This window comes from Pelodiscus sinensis, chromosome 3 (assembly GCF_049634645.1).
Source record: "Pelodiscus sinensis isolate JC-2024 chromosome 3, ASM4963464v1, whole genome shotgun sequence".
Lineage (NCBI taxonomy): Eukaryota > Metazoa > Chordata > Testudines > Trionychidae > Pelodiscus > Pelodiscus sinensis.
The window spans coordinates 188,252,292-188,273,059 of record NC_134713.1 but is presented as its reverse complement, the minus strand read 5'-3'; the positions used below and the strand labels follow the sequence as shown (position 1 = coordinate 188,273,059).

At 43.3% G+C, this 20,768-nt stretch overlaps 1 protein-coding gene across 1 annotated transcript in view; it reads left to right on the top strand.

Moving 5' to 3' along the window:
* ISM1 (isthmin 1) overlaps positions 1-13,645 on the top strand; it is a 64,468-nt gene extending 50,823 nt beyond the window's left edge. The window contains exons 3-6 of the mRNA XM_075925653.1: positions 3,946-4,213; positions 7,374-7,517; positions 9,774-9,863; positions 12,843-13,645. Of these exons, the coding sequence (XP_075781768.1) occupies positions 3,946-4,213; positions 7,374-7,517; positions 9,774-9,863; positions 12,843-13,360 (1,020 nt within the window). The 3' untranslated portion in view covers positions 13,361-13,645. The remainder of the gene's footprint in view (positions 1-3,945; positions 4,214-7,373; positions 7,518-9,773; positions 9,864-12,842) is intronic.
* Positions 13,646-20,768: the final 7,123 nt, after the last annotated feature.

Below are 20,768 nucleotides of genomic sequence, written 5' to 3'. Positions count from 1 at the left end.
GGCAAGGGGGAAATCCTGATTTGGCAGGTAGGTTATTTTATAGGAACCTGATACTTTGTCAAGTTACATAAGACAAAAACTTTTAAAAACATTAATGTGAATTTACACCGTCTGACAGCTAAATTCTGCGGTGACGGCCATGTTGGAAATAGATGGACTCTCTAGAGTTGGGAGAAGTGAAATCTCTGTGAAAGTAAATAGTATACACATTATGAATAATCCTTTTGTTTCAGATGGGTCTAAACACCTTACAGTTTGCATTAGAGTGATATGCTTGGGAAAATAGCAGAATAGTGGGTGACTAAATCCATTTTCTTATGCTCATCAGAAAGAATAATGGAATTATTTAATAACTGGAAGATGTGGGTTTTTTTTTTATTTTACCCCAACTTTAAGAAGAAATTAATGCTGCTTACTTTGATATGTGCAATCCTTGTTGTCTTAAAAGTATCCTGAAATTAAACTGTCTGATAAACACATTAAACTATAGCAAAGGTAACTGACCATTCGAAGACCTTTTATACTGTGTTAACAATTATTCAGAGTAATGTTTTCAAATGAAATTCTTTTAGGATTTTGGATTACATCTGCTTGAAATACCCAGAGAATTCATCATAATAAATGTTATTACAATTTAAAAATAGCAAGGAAAGACAATGATCGTGAAATACTCCCTTTCAAAAGTCTCTTGTTTTCTTGTTTAGTTTTTGCTTTTTTTAAAAAAAAATCTTGTTGACATTCAGCCAATGATAGGACTTTCCAAGCATAGCTAATTGTCTTTACACTGATACAAAGCACTTAGTTTATTGCCACTTACTGGCTTCACAACACTGTTTTGTTTGGATCCATACAGCCCATGAATTGACACAGTTTCAAGCATATGAAATCTATTTTAATTCTGGGTTTGTAAAAATTGCAGTGTATTCTGATGGAGGAATCATTTTGATTCCACCATTAAAATGAATGTAAGACAAAACTGTTCAGTATGTTTTTCAGAGAGGTAGCCGTGTTAGTCTGTTTCAGCAAAAACAACAAGGAGTCTGGTGGCATTTTAAAGATTAACAAATTTATTAAGGTATTAAGGCATAAGCTTTTGTGAGATACAACTCACTTTGGGCACATCTACACTGCAGGGCAAAAGTCAAATTAAAATACGCAACTTCAGCTATGTCAATTGCGTAGCTAAGTTGAAATAACTCTTCCTTTGACTTCCCCAATTCCTCATGAAATGAGAGTTACAGGAGTTGGAGTAAGAAGTCCTCCAGCTCAACATTATTTTGACGTAATGGCTTGTTGTGTAGACATGCTCTTTTTTATTTCAAAATAACGTTAGTTATTCCAAAATAATGTAGTGGTGTAGACATAGCCTCTCTCAGATGCAGAAAAGAAAAGAAAAGAAAAGAAAAGAAAAGAAAAGAAAAGAAAAGAAAAGAAAAGAAAAGAAAAGAAAAGAAAAGAAAAGAAAAGAAAAGGGAAGGGAAGGGAAGTGATACAGAGATGAGAGTGTGGGCCTTGTTGCTCTAATAAATTTTAGTCTTTAAAGTGGCACCGGACTCCTTGCTGTTTCAGTAAAGTTTTGTTTATCTTCTCCCCAGAGACTTCTTTTGTTACAACAGTTGCATACCTGAATTGCTTCTTTCTACACAAGCCCAATAGAACTGCCTAAGGCCTTCCTAGTCTTTCATCTCAATTGTTCTGATTGTAGTCAGAAAGGAAGCAGTATGTAAATGCACTGTAACATATAGGTGTAACTGTATCAAATGTATACATTTACAGACCTATGCACATTTTATGACAGAACCACCTCTACACTCTGGCTGCTTTAGCGCACCAAAAAGTCTAGTTTACATAGCAAATTGAACTGGGTTTCCAGCTAGGGATGTAAGAGTGTAGTCGACCAAATGATTAACCTATCGGTTAACGCTATCAACACCACCACCACACACACACACACACTCCTGCTGCGGCTCTTCATTTTTAGAGAAGTGGGGAGCTGGCGTGAGAGGATGCTGGTTGTCCCCTAATTTTGCAGAGCCGTTGTGGGGTAAGGGATGTATTATGCTAGGACCCAGTACGAGCCGAGACTGAGCCAGCGTCCTTGCACGCTTGCTCCCTAGTCCCCTACTAATGCAGAGCCACAGCAGGGTTGATTCTGGGACCCAGTGCAAGCCAAGACTGAGCGTTTTCACTACCTTCCCTTATCAGTTAATTGTGTAGTTGATAAAAAATGTGTTGACTACACTAATGAATTACCTGCTTAACATCCTTATTTCTAGCTGCATTGCATTTATTGGAGCAGCACAAAACAGTGAGGGCATACCAGTGACTCGGCCCATAATTTATTTGTCTATGGTCACATTGTATTTCCATGACACGGGGCCTCTAGATTCTGGATTGCTAGTCTCCCTAAATACACATGTATGTGCACACACAACATTTACTTAGGAGATTCATAATTAATTCATTTCTTTTTATGCTTTCAAAAGCAGCAAAGGAGTGTGTATTTATTAGTATTCATGAATGTGTGTATGGTCTAGAGATTTGAGTCGGGAACCTTGAATTCAGACTGTTCTATTCATGATTGATAGTGGCCTGTCCTACTTTAGATTTGAATGTACCTCCTCTTACTCCTTTGTAAAGTAAGTATAATCAAATCTACTTCAGAGGGTGGTTGTGACAATTGGCAACAAATGCTTAAAGCCTCTCTAATGAGCAGTGATATAAATTGTATATTATTATATTTTGTTGAAAGACTGTTGACTCGGTCATTTATTATTAAAATTCCCATGGGAACCCTGGATATAAAAGATATTTCAGGGTTAAAAAAAAAAGAATATAGGCTACGTCTACACTGGCAAGATTTTCCGGAAATGCTTTTAACGGAAAAGTTTTCCGTTAAAAGCATTTTCGGAAAAGCACGTCTAGATTGGCAGGACGCTTTTCCGGAAAAGTACTTTTTGAGGAAAAGCGTCCGTGGCCAATGTAGACGCGCTTTTCCGCATAAAAAGCCCCGATCATCATTTTCGCAATCAGGGCTTTTTTGCGGAAAACACTACTGTGCTGTCTACACTGGCCCTTTTCCGGAACAGTTTTCCAGAAAAAGACTTTTGCCCGAACGGGAGCAGCATAGTTTTTCCGGAAAAGCACTGATGATTTTACATTAGATCGTCAGTGCTTTTCCGGAAATTCAAGCGGCCAGTGTATACAGCTGGCAAGTTTTTCCGGAAAAGTGGCTGATTTTCCGGAATAACTTGCCAGTGTAGACACAGCCAGAATGTATCTGTGACCACCTCCCCTGTGGTTCCACACACTAGTGTCAGCCCAAAGTATTACTGTACTACAGGATAATCTAAGGTGCAAATCCTCTTATTGGCCAGCCACCAAGCCGACACACTTGAATAGGTACTCAACAAGCAAAGAGAATGCAGCTGATTCTGCATTGACCTGTGCTTGCTATAGCTGTTTGCACCAATGCCAAGTCCAGAACTAAGACTACCATTCTGGTCAAGTGCTTTTCACATTTGCTTCATATTCAGGCCCAATGACATTAAAGTAAGAGGGGTTGTTTTTTTCTCTCTCTTCATAAACTTTTAAGCAGTTTTCCCCGTGAAGACAGAAAGCTTCAGCATAAAGGTTTAAGATGCAGGTTTGGTTCTGATTTTGTTAGGATTTCTTTAAAAATATATATATATGTTTGCCTTTGCTCCAAGATTTGACTTGGCAAAGGTGGCACAAGGAATCACCAAATTTCTACATATCTCTGGGCTTACAGTAAATCTGCATCGCTAGCCTTAAAGGATTACAAGTCGCGTCTGCAGGATAACATTAGTCCCTTGTCTCTGCTGTTTAGAAGATTCCCCGCTGATGCATAGAGACTCTGTGTGGACAATGATCTAGCATTGGATTTCTCATGCTCACTGACCTGGTGTAACTTGAATTCTCTAGGTTACCATAGAAGTAGTTGATGGCCCTGATACTGAACCAGAGAAAGAGCTGCCCAAAGAGAGCAGCAAGCCTAGCTGGCCAGTCCCATCCCCTGACTGGAGGAACTGGTGGCAAAGGTCATCCACTTGGACTCGCATGAGTAGCGGTGACCAGGACTACAAGCATGACAGCACCACCGAAGACAGCAACTTCCTAAACCCTCTTGGTGGGTGGGATAGGCATGCACCCAGCCACCGGACTTTTGAATCTAAGGAGCAGCCAGAGTATGGTGAGTGCGCATTCCAGGTCTTTAGAGGCACCTTGGGATTGTAAAACTGGTTTGGGGGAAATGAGAATGATGAGGCACTGCTGCAAGTAGGCCAAGCAAAATAGAGTTTTTTCCAACATGTGGCTTTTGTTCATCAGCTTTTAAACACAAACCTGTGCAGATGTACAAAGTAGACTGTAGTAGCCACATTCCACTTGTAAGTCTATAATCATGAAAATTATACTAGCTATCCTCCAAGAGTTTATTTTTAGGCATAAGTGTACTTTTTTAAGCAAAACAAATAAGATTTTGTTTATTCTTAGGTTAAGGATAAGTATAAATTTAGAAGCATGTGCAGTGAAGCTAAAATATAATTGGAGGATAGATGAGTGAGAACTACAATGTGGTCATGTTTGGTTGAGATTTAAGAAAGGCAAGTTATGTTGATTCACATATAGGGAGTGGCGTGAATAGCAGGGATATTGTGTGTGTGTGTGTAATTCTGGTCCAGATGAATCATGTGGAAAACAATTGTATGAAACAGTTGCTGAAAACAGAAAATAAAAAGGCGGAATTATTTACTTACCATCGCATTGGTCTGCAGCTGCATGTTTTGGGATGACTTCTGGGAGGTCATTTAGCATACATACTATAGGAGTTGCAAGTAGCACAAAGCCTCGAAAGATGAAGCTGTAAATCAATATATACTTACGGCTTTACTTGGAGCATGTTTTCAAAGTGGTGTTTTTATTCCATGTCTTTCATATTATATTAGCTACGCCCACAGTGGCTGTAGCTGACTGTTTCAGCCTTAGTTTCCCTTGTTTGGGATAGGTTTGACACTACAGCCTTAATTTAGAGAACTTTCTTGCTGAATTGTATATTTGAAGAGGTACACTAAAATTCTGTCTCTCAGGGTGTGTCTAGACTACATGGCTCCGTTGACAGAGCCATGTAAATGAGTTTACTCGGCAAAGGGAAATGTAAGCCTCATTTCACGAGGCATAAAGGATCTGCCGACAAAGGGTTCTGGGGTCTGCAGATCCCAGTCTAGACTGCCGTGCTGTACTGACAATCAGCTGATCGGCACAGCGTGGCAGCCATTTTTATGTAAATGAAGCGGTGATTATTTAAGTCGCTGCTTCATTTCCCTTTGCTGAGTAAATTCATCTGCACATCTGAGTAGTCTAGATACACCCTCAGTATTCAATACTAAAGTCCTTCTTGCACTTGTATTTGTGGATGAATTTTAGTACTATGAAAAGATATACAGTGCTCTGCCACACCTAAGGGCATCAATGTTAAAAGATTTCTATTCCCAGTGCAAATAATTTTGGCTAAAATGCCCATCTTTAAGTGGGTTTATTTCCCACGTTTTCTGTCCACACTGGTAATACAATAAACCTTATTATAAAATAGACACTTCTGACCCCAACAGAAAACCATGCACTAGCCCAGTGCATTCCACAGTGAGAAACAGGAACTTGGTTGGTCTTCTAGCAAAGGTGTAACACTGAAGTAGCATGTTTGATCTTAGTGAAAGGGGACTAAGCAGAACTGGACTTTCCAGACCAGTTAGTGGAATATTTCACTCAATTTGGGCTCAGTCATGTTCTTATTATTTGCACTATAGCGGTGCCTATAAGCCTCAGTCATTATAGAACTAAATGCTGGTTCCTTACCCAAAGATCCGACCCTCAGTGACAACAGTTAGGGTGCATCTACACAACAGGGCTTAAGTCGAAATAAACTACGCAAATTGAACTACGTCAATTGCATAGATGTGTTGTGAGCAAGATACGAGAAGTCATTCTTCCGCTCTACTCTGCGCTGGTTAGGCCTCAGTTGGAGTATTGTGTCCAGTTCTGGGCACCGCATTTCAAGAAAGATGTGGAGAAATTGCAGAAGGTCCAGAGAAGAGCAACAAGAATGATTAAAGGTCTAGAGAACATGACCTGTGAAGGAAGACTGAAAGAAATGGGCTTGTTTATTTTGGAAAAGAGAAGATTGAGGGGGAACATGATAGCAGTTTTCAGGTATCTAAAAGGGTGTCACAAGGAGGAGGGGAGAAAACTTGTTATTCCTGGGCTTAAACTGCAGCAAGGGAGGTTTAGGTTGGACATTAGGAAAAATTCATAATTGTCAGGGTGGTTAAACACTGGAATAAATTACCTAGGAAGGTTGTGGAATCTCTATCTCTGGAGATATTTAAGAATAGGTTAGGTAAATGTCTATCAGGGATAGTCTAGACAGTCCTGGGTCCTGCCATGAGGGCAGGAGACTGGACTTGATGACCTCTCGAGGTCCCTTCCAGTCCTAGTATTCTATGATTCTATAAAAATAGCTTATTTTGAAATTGGGAGCATCTCCACAGCACTTATTTCGAAATAGAGCACTCTTTCTCCAACTTCCGTTACTCGTCGTACAGTGAGGGTTACAGGAGTTGGAGTAAGAAGTCCTTCAGTTTGACAGTATTTTGACATTATTTCGAAATAACTGTCTGCTATGTAGACACAGACTAAGATAACGCTAGTTATTTCAAAATAATGTTGCTGTGTAGATGTATCCGTAGTGATTTAGTCAGTGCTATAAAATGTTTGATGTGAATTTGAAAAGTGCGTATAATTTGCTACATCGGTAACTTACTCTATAACAAAGCTCTCTGACTTCGATGTGCGAGCAGATTAAAGAATAAAGCTGAAATATATCCACACACCATCAACTACCCAGACAGAATCCAACCTGCATTCTGTTTAAATATCGTTTTGTGCAATTGATATATTTGGGGGGAAGCGGGGAGGTAAAGTAAATGTGTGTATTATGTCTCTGATCAGTTTGTGATCAGAAAGTATATTTCTACCAATGGAAAAATAAAGTTTGAATAGATGTTCTGCTAGTTCATGACCCAGCTTTACAGCTGAAGATTCTCGGCTGCCAAAAGGTCAAAAGAGAAAGGAAATATTTTTTCAAATAATGTTGCATACGCGTCCCTGTGGATAGTCAAGTGTGAAAACCATTTAAACAGCAGGCTTTAAGCTTGGCATTCAGCCCAGATTTCAGGTAGAGACATCTGGATTCCATTCTTGCTATGCCTACTTAATAAAAAACACCGTCTATACAGTAGTTTTTAGTAGTAGGGTTTTTGTTTTTCATTTCCTTCCTCATCTTTGTTCCTGTATAGATTATATTGACGGAGAAGGAGACTGGAGTCCATGGTCCATTTGTAGCGTAACCTGTGGGAATGGCAATCAGAAGCGGACCAGGTCCTGTGGATATGCCTGCACAGCCACTGAGTCGAGGACTTGTGATAGGCCAAACTGCCCAGGTTTGATTAACAAGTGATTGCTTTAAAAGAGACACCCAAAATTCTTATTAGAAGGGTCATTGTACCAGAGGATAGTACAATCAGTTCACACCCTGAAGTAAGAGAATTGACATTTTTTTAAGCTTAGGCAATGTAACAGATGCTCTTCCAATTTATATAATTGTGTGATCCTCTGCATACTTCTAAACTACCTTTTGTTGTCCAAGTCATATCCTGTGGCACTGATTATTCTGGTTTGGGGGGGCGGATTTCACTATACTATGCATCACATTTGGGCCTGGGCTGAGTCACAATTCTATGAGCTCCACTTCTGAAGATCATTTATAACACATTATTTCATATGTGGCATCATAAAAAAAAAATAGAACTACCTTAAAATGTAAGAGGGAGACATGGTATTTTAACATAGCATGTCTGGCTTTTCCGTTGGATGGTAGTTCTATTTTTTTATCTATATCCAGTGTTATTTCCTATATGGGGTTAAATTTGCTATGGACAGTTTCGATCTAAAGGCAAACTTCTTTTGTTGCTGCAGCTAATCCTTACCTACCTGAACGTTCTGCATGTCACAGTACTGAAGATTTGCCCAAAGAAATGTGCACTCATTGCACCTACCATGCATTTGTTTTGGTTTTTTTAATTTTATAATAAAAAAATAGCCACATTGCTGCTATTTAAAATTTTTAAGAGCAGATTGAACCCCTCTAGTCCAGTCCTCGGGACCTGACTGGTGCCAAACCAGAGAATTTGCTGGACCATGAGAGGTCAATGTTGTCTAGCAGCATTACCAACACTTCCACTGCTTACTGGGCTCTTAGAAGATATTTAGGGGTAAATTAGAGTTAAAGAACAGCACAGAACACTGAGCGCCAGGACTGGTGGCTGTAAACAAACTTTAGTGGACTGCAGGAAACGTGGCCAAACCCATGATAAGTGGACATCCTGCTAACTAAAATCAAGCCGGACCACTTATGTTGCCAGACTGGAGAGGTTCAACCTGTACAATGGTTCTCTATGCTGGTGATAAATGCTTAACAGGAGCTTGCCAGGCAGACCAAGGTTTTAGTTTTTTTGGACCTTTGTCTTTATATTTGCCTCTTTCCTCCCAACCCCTTTCCCTCCCCTAGCAGCGGAAGACATAGTAACTGAAAAGTGAAGCGCACACACATTTTTCAGCTTGTTGGGCAGGTGCTGTTGTATTCACTCACTGGAAAACTTTTGGTATCCTACCAACAAGTAAACTTGAACATAGTCACAAGCCTCCATCAGTTTCAAAGGTGGAGAAGAAGCTGTCTCCAGTCAGGGCTGGAGTCTAACACAGCAGTGCTGGAATGCAGGGCTCTGAGGCACCCTAGAAGGGGTTTTGGGGGTGCTGAGAGGTGCCAGGGAGAGCTAGGAGAAAGATAAGAGGGAGCGGGGTGCACAGGGAGTGATTCTCCATGGACCCTATCTTGTCCATGCCTTCCCCTCCCTGTGCCAGTTCCTCCCTCCATTATCCCACTGCTCAGCTTCACCTCGGGCTCCTGGTACCTCTGATCCCACACTCCTCTGTCCAGTCCTGGCTGTAGTGTCCTAAGCTCCCTCCAGCTGACCTACTGCCGAATGCCCCCACCCCCATCAGCCTCGGCTGGCTCAGAAGACACACTGCAGCTGGGAAGAGAAAGGAGCCCCCTGAACTAGGACCAACAGAAACTGGTCCCGCTCCAGAAAAAAAAAGGTGCCAGATCAGCATGCTGTAGCACTTCAGCCCAGCTGGAGCACGGTCTCCAACAGGTTTCATATTCCATATTGTGCTTTACAGCTTTCACTAAGACATTTCCCAACAACTTCGGATGTCGTCAGCCATCCCTAACACATGCTAGGAATAAGATACCTGGGTATGTGAACTTGGATACCTAACCAAATGGATTGCCTTTCATTGGCACTGTACACCTGCAGCTTCTATTGGAATTCCGGAGGGTTACCGGGCAGCTTTGAAAAATCAGGCCGGTTAGTCACATGCCTAAATATAGTTTTAGGTGCCCTAACTAGCTAGGCACTGAAGTTTGGTATTCTTTGCCTGACTATTTAAAGGACTGCCCAGCACTATATCAGTCCTCTATAGGGAATCCACAAACTCAGCCTGTTTCTCATCATTATACAGTTAATATTTTCCTCTAGCACTAAATTCAGCAGAGGCAATGCAATCAGAACTTTTGGTTTCCATTGTGATTTTTCTCTTAGGAAAACACATTTTCTGTGGTTGTTTGTCTTTAGGGATTGAAGACACCTTCCGGACGGCTGCCACGGAGGTGAGCTTACTTGCAGGAAGCGAAGAGTTCAATGCCACCAAGCTGTTCGAACTTGGTAAGCAGCTGACACTCTAGGATCTCTTAATGCAAGAGACAAAACACTCACCAACAGAACATCATTTGAGTGTATAAGCCTCTATTATCAAAATGCGTCATCATCTAAATTAGGGATGTAAGCGACTAGTCGACTATCCGATAAGCAAAATCTTATTGAATAGTCAACACATTAGTCAACTAGTCGCTTCCCCCTCCTCCTCCCCCCCCTGCCTCTATCACAAAGAGGTAGCAAGGGGTGGGAAGAGGAAGCGGTGCTGGGGGGAGCCGGCTTAAAAGACGGTTCCCCCTAGCTTCAGCTCCGTGGGACGTGGCGGGGGTGCTGTGGCAATGATTCCTCTTTGAAATGTACAAGAGCCTCCATGGGAGCTCTTGTACATTTCAAAGATTGAAACGCCACATGGAGCCCAGGGTCAGCGGGGGACTCAGTCTCCTGCTGGCCCCAGGCTCCATATGGCACTTCTTCCGCTGGGGTTTTTGTACATTTCAAAGCGGAAGTGCCGGCACGGAGCCCAGACTCAGTAGAGGACTCCCTGCTGGCCCTGGGCTCCACACAACATTTCAATCTTTAAAAAGCATATTTCAAAGGCGGAACGCATGCTAGTCCTTATTTACTAGTTGAATAGTCGATGGAAATCCCATCGACTATTTGATTAGTTAATTAATCAATATTTAACATCCATAGTAAAAATTACTGTTGGACCTCAGAATACCTTGGTTCTGCCCCATGCTCTATCACATGATTCTTTTTGAATAACTATCAGCAATTCACCAGGTCACTCCCTGTGCCTCAGTTTCCCCAGGTATAAAACAATTTGCAAGCACTTTGATATCCTCAGTTAGCAGGCGCTATCGCCATACTTCATTCGTCATCTTTTTATAAGAGTGACAGCTGCCACTGATGTGAGCTGGATAATCTTATGAGCAATAATAGCGTTTGTAGCTAGGGATGGCAAGGTAGGTCATACAAATGAAGCCTCAGGACATGTGCTGATTGCTGAAGGTAACTTTTTCCCACTCATGTGCAGCAGTGCACATAATTAGCCCTGTGTACGGTGAGGGTTTATACCGTATCATGGAAGCATCAGGGATTAGTCGCTTAGTGAGAGGTAGAATACTAGAGAATTTGGATCAACAGCATTATCTGGCATGCAAGTGTACACTTCTAAGGCAAACAACAGCATCGTTGACAGCTAGGCATGTGACTTTTAAAACTGAACATGAAATTGAGCTAATGTGTTTGCAGTGTAGCTTTAGGCCCCAGCTTTGCTCACCTTATTTATATGACTAGAATACTTACCTGGCATTGCTCAAGTCTTTCAGGGCAGGGGGGTGAGGGTGTGGGGGGGTGCAGGAGTCAGGGCACCGGCTTTGGGGGATTCAAGGTAGGTTGGGAGTGAGAAGGGGCTCAGAGCAGGGGGTGGTATTCAGGAGTCAGAGCAGGTGGTTGGGAAGTGTGGGAGGCTCAGGGCTAAGAGTGGGGGTTGCCATCGGCTTCTCCCCAGGGCTAGCCCAGGGGCAGCAAGGGTCACACAGGGGCAGTGAGGGCCATCAGCTTCTTGGCGGGGCTGACCTGAGTTGTGCCCAGAGTGTGGGGGAGAGGAGCAGTCCACAGGGGAAGCCACGCAGCCCATCCACCACCTTCTTCCAGGGTGTGGTGGGAGCTGCTCTGGCTGGCCAATAGCTGTTCCCCAGAGATGACCAGAATGTCAGGGGCCATGCTTTCAGCCATCAGCTGCTCCCTGGGGAACTGCTCTGCCCCTCTGTGGTCATTCTGCAGTATAACTGTCCTGCACACCTGCTGCCCCCCTGTGGTCATTCAGGAGCATAATTGCCCCTTCCCATTTTATGGAAAACAATCAGATTCCAGGCATATCCCATTGTCCTGGCACAACCAAACTCTTGCCTTCCTTTAAGTTCTGATGATAGATAGCAGCATAACTAGCTCTTAGAGTATAGGAGAAGTTCTTGAGCAGAATCATGGACGGACGGATAGCTGCACAAAATTTCTAAAATATATAGTAAGATGAGATCCATTGTGTGCTGATAACATAAGTAATATAGAAGACCCATAGTTTGATGTGATTTGGGCCCCCAAATAACCAAAATGAGAAACCGATTCTCTCCAGTCCCCTTCAACATAATCCCCTTAATATCAACTATAAATGTGCTCCTGCCCCGGTCACCCATCTACCCCACACGACTATTCACAGGTCGTGTGTTATTTAGAACATGGTAATTTACAAACATTGTCTGATGGTACTTCATGGAATTGCTTCCTGGCCATGGTAGACCATTCTCCATGTTCAAACTGCAGCTGCCCAAAGGATCCTTTTGGAGAGGCAGAGAAAAAAATAAATGAAACCCTAACCCACGTATTTTTCATAAACACACGCTGTGCTTAGTTTGGAATCTTTACTGTTACTACAAACTAGTTGAGTCTCATTTATGGTTTCAGACCCCCAAAGAGTGTTACAGGAAGGCCGTGTGATTTGGGGTTTTGAAGCTAACAGGCTAGGGTTGCTGGATTCTAGTCACAATTCTGTTCACTATTTAACCTAGGGCAAGACATTTAACCTTTCCATGCTTCAAATTCACTCCCTTGCAAAACTGGGGGATAATGTCTGTTGGGATGCTGTCAGGCTCAATTAATACTTGTGAGCCACTTTGAAAGCCTAAAAAGATGAAAGTTGCATAAACGTCAAGGATACATGTGGCCATGTCATTCACAGTAAGATGGCCTTTTCCTGTAATATGTGTCATTCACATACTTGTTTTCTGGCTTGTCCTATAACCAGAGAAGTCACCACACTATAAGCAGGCATACTTCATAGCCTTTTGTTGGTTCTATAGAACTTTCTGCTAAGCAGTTACATTTCTCTCATTGGCGATCTTCCCTTTGTTATCCCTGTAGCTATGTCATTAATTTGCATGCTGCATAATATACCTTCAGGCTTTTTCATCTCCCCTCCCCACACAGATATGGATAGCTGTGAGAGATGGATGAGCTGCAAAAGCGAGTTCCTGAAGAAATACATGCACAAAGTCGTTACTGATCTTCCTAGCTGCCCTTGCTCCTACCCAACAGAAGTCGCTTATAGTACTGCCGAGATCTATGATCGGATTAAGCGGAAAAACTTTCGCTGGAAAGATGCAAGTGGTCCAAAGGAAAAACTGGAGATCTACAAGCCGACAGCACGCTATTGCATCCGGTCTATGCTTTCCTTGGAGAGCACGACTCTAGCAGCCCAGCACTGTTGCTATGATGACAATATGCAACTGATTACTAGGGGAAAAGGAGCGGGCACACCAAACCTGATCAGTGTGGAATTCTCTGCCGAGCTCCATTACAAAGTGGACATTTTGCCTTGGATTATATGCAAAGGAGACTGGAGTCGATACAATGAAGCACGGCCCCCTAACAATGGTCAGAAATGTACAGAAAACCCTTCAGATGAAGATTATTACAAGCAGTTTCAGGAAGCAAGGGAATACTGAAGGGATTTCCCTTCTCAGACAGGACCATGAGGATTATTTTCATCGATGGCACAAACCTGAATTTGCTGCATTATCTTTATGAAAAGGGGTTGATCAATATCTTTAGTAGGAGTGTATATATTTGTATATAATACATGTGTATTTTTCTGTGTGTGTGTAATTTATATATGCATATATCTCACACACATTCACGCTTCTCTGCACACAAACGTACATAAAACTTTTATGATGAAGATTATCTAGCAATAAAGTTCATTTTATTTCAAAAGAAAGGGGAAAAACCCAGCTGTGGAAAAATAGTGTGAACAAATTCATGCTGAATAAAGGGATTGCTTCAGATTTTACATCGTGTAAAGCGCTGATCCTGCTCCCATGTAAGTCAATGCCCAAGCTCATGTTGATTTTAAATGATGCACACTTGGTCCCTAACTGCAGGGTAAACCTAGAATAAGTGAATTTGGAATCCGGCTCAGATGCCCTGAATCAGCAAGCCATTTAACCACATTATTATAGTCAATGGGACTTAAGTCTATGCTTATCGCTAAGCCCATGTTTACCTGCTCTGCCACATGGACAGTTTGGTTGGTTGGTTTTTTTTGTATCGGGGCAGAAGAGCCTAAACTATCTTAAGTTTTTATATGTAACTTATTTAATGTAAACACAGCTGTTAAAATAACACTTTCTCTGGAGCTATATTATTGAAAGTATTTAATCATATCTCTAAAAAAGAGGGGAAGGTTTGGGAGGGAAATAGATTAACTATTGGAGGGGAAAGCAGGTAGACATGCTGGAGATCAATACACCAATGCCAACATTAATCTTTCTCAGCTGAAGGACCCATTACCCTTCCAGTCACTCAGGTGTTAGCTAGGGATGTAAGCCTAGGCTTATCAGTTAGTCACATTCCCACCTGCCCTTGCTTGAGTCTGTCAAGGGAAGCAGGAGCCGGCTTAAAAGCCAGTTCCCTGCAGCACAGTCTCCTCTGTGCTGTCTGCCCAGTCTCCCTCCCACCCTGCCCGTCCCCTCTCTCCTCCCCACAAGCACTGCTGCTTCTATCAGTCAGGCCCTGCAGTTTAAAGGTAGTATAAGTCGGGCTTCCTGCCCTCCCTGCTATTACTACATTTAAACTGAGGAGCCACAGCAGGGGTCGCTCTCAGACCCAGCACGAGCCGGGACTGAGCGCCTTCCCGTATCGACTAATCATGTAGTCGATAAAAGTGAAATACCTGCTTCTTAACATCCCTAGTGTTAGCTTGTGCATATATTTTAGGGTTTCCATGCTCCTGTGGGCTCCATCAAAAGACTCCACCAAAAGGCCTTGATCCTGCAATAACTTATGAATGTGCTTAACTTCCCATACTGTGAGAAGAAGTCAGTGACTTCAGCGTACAGCTGGCACGAATTGTCACAGCTCTGTGGAAGAGAACAGAGTCCCGACAAGTCACACCACTAGAGAATCTGCCACACAGTGTGTGCAAATAAAACATCAGGGTAGTAAGTCTTTGCAGAATCCGGACCTAAAAGGCCAAAATTTGCTGAAGCTGAAGAATGTAGTTAAAAGAAATGGGATGTTGACCAAAACCTAAGAAATTCCAGTTCTCCTAATTGCTACATGTACTAGCAGACAGGAGTGCATTTAAAAAAAATTAAAACCAGAATATAGTGTTTTGAACATATTCACTAGGATATAAGAAGCCGCCTTTTTAATTCTTTCTCCTTCCAGCATGTCCTGACTGCACAGTATTATACAGAAAAAGCTATTCTTTAAAGAGGGGGTTTTTTTGTTCGGGGAGGGCAGGGGGGAGGAGGAGAGCAGGGGATAAGGAGCTGTTATCAATGATTTAAAAAAAACTTGCATTATTTTTGTAAAGTATTTATTAAATTGTAGTTATAACTCATGCAGTGGGCTTTTTTATCATCTGTAGATGGAATGGGATGGCCAGAAGAGAGACTATAGTTCTAGGTGAATGTTTAACGTGCAGATCGCCATGAAAAGCGAATCTATCAATAAAACCACAGTTAAACAGTTAGTACTTGGCATCCTCTGTCCAGAAAAGGAAAATTACAGTGTGTGAAAAGGAACAATAAACTACAGGTTGAATCTCTGTAATCTGGGACGCTCGTAGCTGGCAACATCTGTGGTCCCGCAGGCCCACCGGTGTTCCAGGACCAGAAAGTCCCAGTGAAGGGCTGCTGGCTGGGCTCCCCGCAGCGGGGCTACCAGACGTAACTCGGCTGGGCTGCCTGTGGGGCTGTAACCTGATGCGTGGCAGTCGAGCTGCCCGGCGGGGCCGAGAGCCCCACACACCCCAGTGAGGTTGCCTGGCAGGGCTGTAGCGTAGCCTGTATCAGCTGGGCTGCCAGGTGTGACTGCGAGCCCAGAACACCTCAGTAGAGTTGCTTTGCAAGGCTGGGAGCCCAGCACACTGGAGGCTGGGTTGCCTGGCTTAGCTGGGAAGATGAGGGGGCTGCCTGGTGGGGCTGTAGTCTGGCGCCCAGCAACAGGGCTGTGGGACCGGGAGCCTGGTGCATGGCAGCAGGGCTGGGGCAGCAAGGGGAGCCAGTGGGGAGGCTGGTGGCCAGTCCAGGGATGTGGGGGGAGGGCAGTAGCAGGGGGGTCAGATATGACCTTCCTATGTCCAGCATAATCCCTCATCAGGTCAAGTCCCGAGGGTGCTGGACCAGGGAGGTCCAACCTGTATTAAATTAGTTTGTTGAAAACTACACTGTTAGCTAAATTTAGCTTACTTGCGTCCCCGTCACTCAGTCATTCATACATACCAAATGTGAAATCTTGTCTCCTGGGGATTCAGTTTATTGGATGAGTATTGGGATAAGACCAAGAGTTGTTCAGGGCAGGTGATCATATGTCCCTAAACAAAGGGACTGCCCCTCATTTCAGGATCTGACCCCTTGATTTTTATACAAACAGTTTTTGTAAACTCTTGCAAATCCAGTCATGGAAAGGAATGTCCAGCCAGCTGAACCAGTGAAATTGACAGGAGATCGGCTAAACATTTAGACAGCTCGCCCATTACAGAGGCCAGTGTTTTGCCCGCTTTGCTGCCTTGAAAATGGAGAAAGTGATGAGCATTTTCTAATGGCATGGTGTAGAACTACCATCTCTGGTTTCTCTGGGAGAGAGAGGTGCGTAGAGGAGTTGTACATTAATTACATATTTTAAGATCTGTGGCACTATTGAGAGGTTCTCAGTCATAGGCCATTCACATTCCACTACACAACAAATATGGCATGTGGGGAAGTAAATTATTTTAATAAACAAAGTGACACACAAGCTGTCAAGTCCTATGGCTTATGACGTGCCAACATTAGAAACGCTTTGGCAGCCCTTTACAAATGTTTTCAGGATCAGTAGATTTTTTCCTTGCACTGGTCCTGGAGCAGTGATCAAGAGGAAAGAATTCTCAGTGACTGTGGCGTGTAATAATTGCCTTTTCTTTTTAAAGAACAAGCTAAATTAGTGCTACTGCATAGGAAATTCCGACCCATTCGGTTTGTCTCTCTTGCATTCAGCAACAGTTAAAAGATCATGCTCCAAATGCCTCCCTGGCACATTTCTCCTAACACACTGGAGTTCAGCCAAGCATGGATTTGGCTCCATCTCAAATTAAACAACTAAGAAATGGAGGGATCCGGACCTTAACTTGCTAGACACAGTACAAACAGTCATGACAAGATCTTACAATAAAACATACCAGGTATATAAAACAAAGGGAAAAGTAGGGGGAACTGAAGCATACCTAAGTACCACCCCCAAACACGCACACTGCCTAACCAACCAATATTTAGAAAAGATCTTTGACACAGGCCAAGAGATTCCCTGAAGAGTTCTCAAAAGCCAATATACCTTCCACAAGACATTTTAAAATTGGGGCCACAGTAAGTTTATGTGAGGCCCCCTATGCTCACTCTGCTTTCCCCTAGACTCTCTCCACTCATCTAAATAAATGCCTATTAAAATTTAATCTTTTCTTTCAATGGAGCCAGCTCGATGTTGCTGTTTAATGGTGAGAGTATGATAACAAAACCTGTCGTGATGGTAATACATTCAGGTTGCAGGCAATGGGGTTTGACAAGTGAATCCCAAAAGTTTTTAATAGCTGTTAATTTTTCATTCTGCAATTTGCATCATCAGTAGAATGCAGTCCTTTGTACAGACCTCCTTTGTAAAGTGGTTTGAGCACTACCGATGAAAGCACTATACAAGCACCCCAGCTATCATTGCTAATTTATTATTAAAGGCTATTTAGCTCGGAGAAACTGGTTTTCCTTGGACCAATTCCAATAAGATTAGTGAGAGTTACTAGTCTACTAAATCACTTGTGAAAAATGGAACTCTGGCACTTTTTACCCAAGATCATGTCAGTGCACTATACCAAGATATTAGAGATCCTGCCTGGACCAATTCATAGATGATATAGTCAAAATGAACCACTGTGATCATCTGTATGGCACAGGCCAAATGACTTCCCTGAATTAATTCCTATTTTGATTTTAAAAGTTTCCAGTGATAGCGACTCCAGTATAACCCGTTATCTGATTCCAGACAAAGTTTCAGATCTTTTTATCTCAGGAACTATAGCCTGTGAGAAGGGACATACAGTAATTACTGAACAAAGGAAATTTCTTGCACCCAGAACATTTTGATACATGAAAAGTTACCACTGGATTCCCTCCCCCCCCCTGCTGAAAACAGTTAATATCCACTGCAAATCCTGTCTAGTTACGTTTTCATGCAGCCTTCTGGTGCATTCAAATCCCAGAAGGCTTCACATGCCGGCTGTACATCAGCTCAGCCAATGTGTTGGACTCGTGCGTAAGTCCAAGGAAGCAAGTCCAAACTCAGGCATTGCACACCTGCTTTGGGGAGATGCTCGTGCTAATGAGCTCACTTCCTCTGTGGGACTGTGCAGAGGTTATGGCAACCCTAGGACTGACAGGAAACCCTTCTGCAATGCAAGCAGCCATGAGGGAAAGGTCACTGGGCCACAGTCTAATTTACCATTTACATTGTTTGTAAATGATCTGAATGGTGGGGGGAGGAGAGGAGGACTACAGTATACTAGAATGCTGGTGAGGAGGTTCCTGAACTAAGGCTACGTCTAGCCTGCAGAGTTAAATCAGAAAAAGAAACGCAATTTGCACTATGCAAATTGCGTATCTTTCCTATTTACTTCTGAAAGAGCCTTTTCCAAAATTTGGCGTATCTACACAGGTGCCAAATTTTGGGGAAAAGTGCTCTTTTGACACATCCCTTATGCCTCGTAGAATGAGTTTACAGAGATGGTGAAAGAATGTGTCCGGTTTTTTCGAAAACATATTCAGAAAAATCAGACGTGTTCCTTGGATGCAGCATTGCTTTTCCGGGATACCTCCGGTGTCCCAGAAAAGCCATGCAGTCTAGACATAGCCTAAGTCAGCAGATACAGTTGGCCCCTCTCTCTAAGAGCTGGCATAAGCTCTTTCCCTTCACAGAGTCGTGAGGAGGAGAAGAAATCAAGTCTAAAGACTTGTCTCTGGCCAAGAGCCAAAGCAGAGTTGACTGACACCTTCAGCTTCATAGCCCTTTAAAATTTGTTTCCTGCTTCCCTGAAATCAGCAACCCATCACCCAATGTCAGTGCTCAATTGCACTGATGCTGTGATGGCTCTTGCATGTCCACCTGCTGGCAGGGGCTGCCATAGCCTAGACAGCCAGGCCTTTCCTCAGAACAAAGTCTGGAAAGGCTGGCTGGACTCCTACAAGTGCAACAGCTATGCTACTGGGACCCTAATTTTATGACTTGTAGGTACACAGCAAGCATCTAAGTTTGGTCAGCCCAATTACCCCAGGAGCATTCAATAGCCAGTGAACAGCATCTTTACTCAAAATCAGTTGGAAAGTCATTATGAGGGGTGTTGGCCAAACACAATCTTATCGCTCCCTCTTGGGTGTGTTTACACACGCTTAGAACCCACCAAAATAAGAGAGGTGGGAAAAGCGAGAGGAGGAGAAAATGGGATGGGGAGAAAGCCATTTCCAGCGAGTGTGTGCGTTGGTGCCTGGCTTCGTGACATGTGTGTGAAAGCTATGCAGCATGTGAGCTTTTCACCCCTCTGCAATTTCCAACAGAAAAGTGTGTGGGCAGCTTCTGTTTTGCCTGCACGGCCTCAGACAAATTAAGGGGCTAAGTAATTACTGGTTTCGTGTATACATGGCTATATTTGTATGTGTTTGGAAATAAAACCAGGAAATCCTCTAGCTGTTATTTTAGACCAGCCTCAGCTATTACAATGGCTTGCAGAACACAGCACCCACAGAAGCAAAGCAGCTCTTTGTTGGACTGCGTGCCAGGATGTCATTTAAACCCATGTCTGACAAACTGGCCGTCTGCGTCAGGGGAGCTGACAGCCTCCTCAGGCCCCTGGGCAAGGTGGGGGAGGACTGGCTCTGCACAACCAGAAGGGGCGGGGCCTCAGATGGAAGGGGCGGGGCTGGGGAAGCCAGCCCTCTGTGCCACACAGAAAATGGTGCCCTCAGAGCCACACAGAGCGCGCTGTGCAGGACTCCAGCAGTAATTTAAAGATCCTGGGGCTCCAGATGCGCTGCAGTAGCAGCGGTGGCAGCCAGGAAACGTGGGCTCCTTTGAGTTGCCACGCCCCAGGACCACAATCCCCTTTGCCCCCACCTGTCAGCAGGCCCGATCTTAGCTCTCTGCAAGGGGATGTGGCAACTTGAGCCTGCCTCATCCATGCCTTGACACTCACACTAAAGACAACAACGTTCTGAGTAGCAGATTTATTCGATTTCCCTGCAGCCACGCTGGTAAAGCCACACAAGCATTTTATGGCCTTGCTAATTTTCTATCTGTTCAGGGAGTTATAAATTTTTCCTGTATTTGTGCGCTACCTTAAAAAAATAATTAAAAAAAAACCTCACACACACAGAGGAGCTTTTCATTCCTTATGCACACAATTAATATGGGACTCCACATTTCATATTTTGCAAGGGATAGCACTGTTAAATAGACCCAGTCAGCCAAGCCTAACAGGATCAAGGGTGGGTGGGTCTGATTTTTTTTTTTTTTTGAAGGAGTGATTTGATAGTATTTCCTTTTTCAAACAGAGCAAATAATGCTTCATGTGTTAAAGCACCAGAGTCGCTATTTATTACAGGATTAATTTTGATACCTTTACTCACGTTGGCTGACACGTTGCTCCGTGAGGAGCCCCGCTGACTTCACTGTCTGCTTCAGGAAGGTTTTGTGATTGCTTGGGTCTTGCTGCCGTGCCAAAGGCAGCGCACTTTGTGCTGGCCCTGGAACACACAGGAAGGCAGATTGTGACTACCCATTTCCCCCTGCTTTGAGGAGGGAGGAGAATGTCCCTTCTCCTGAGCCCAGGGCAGC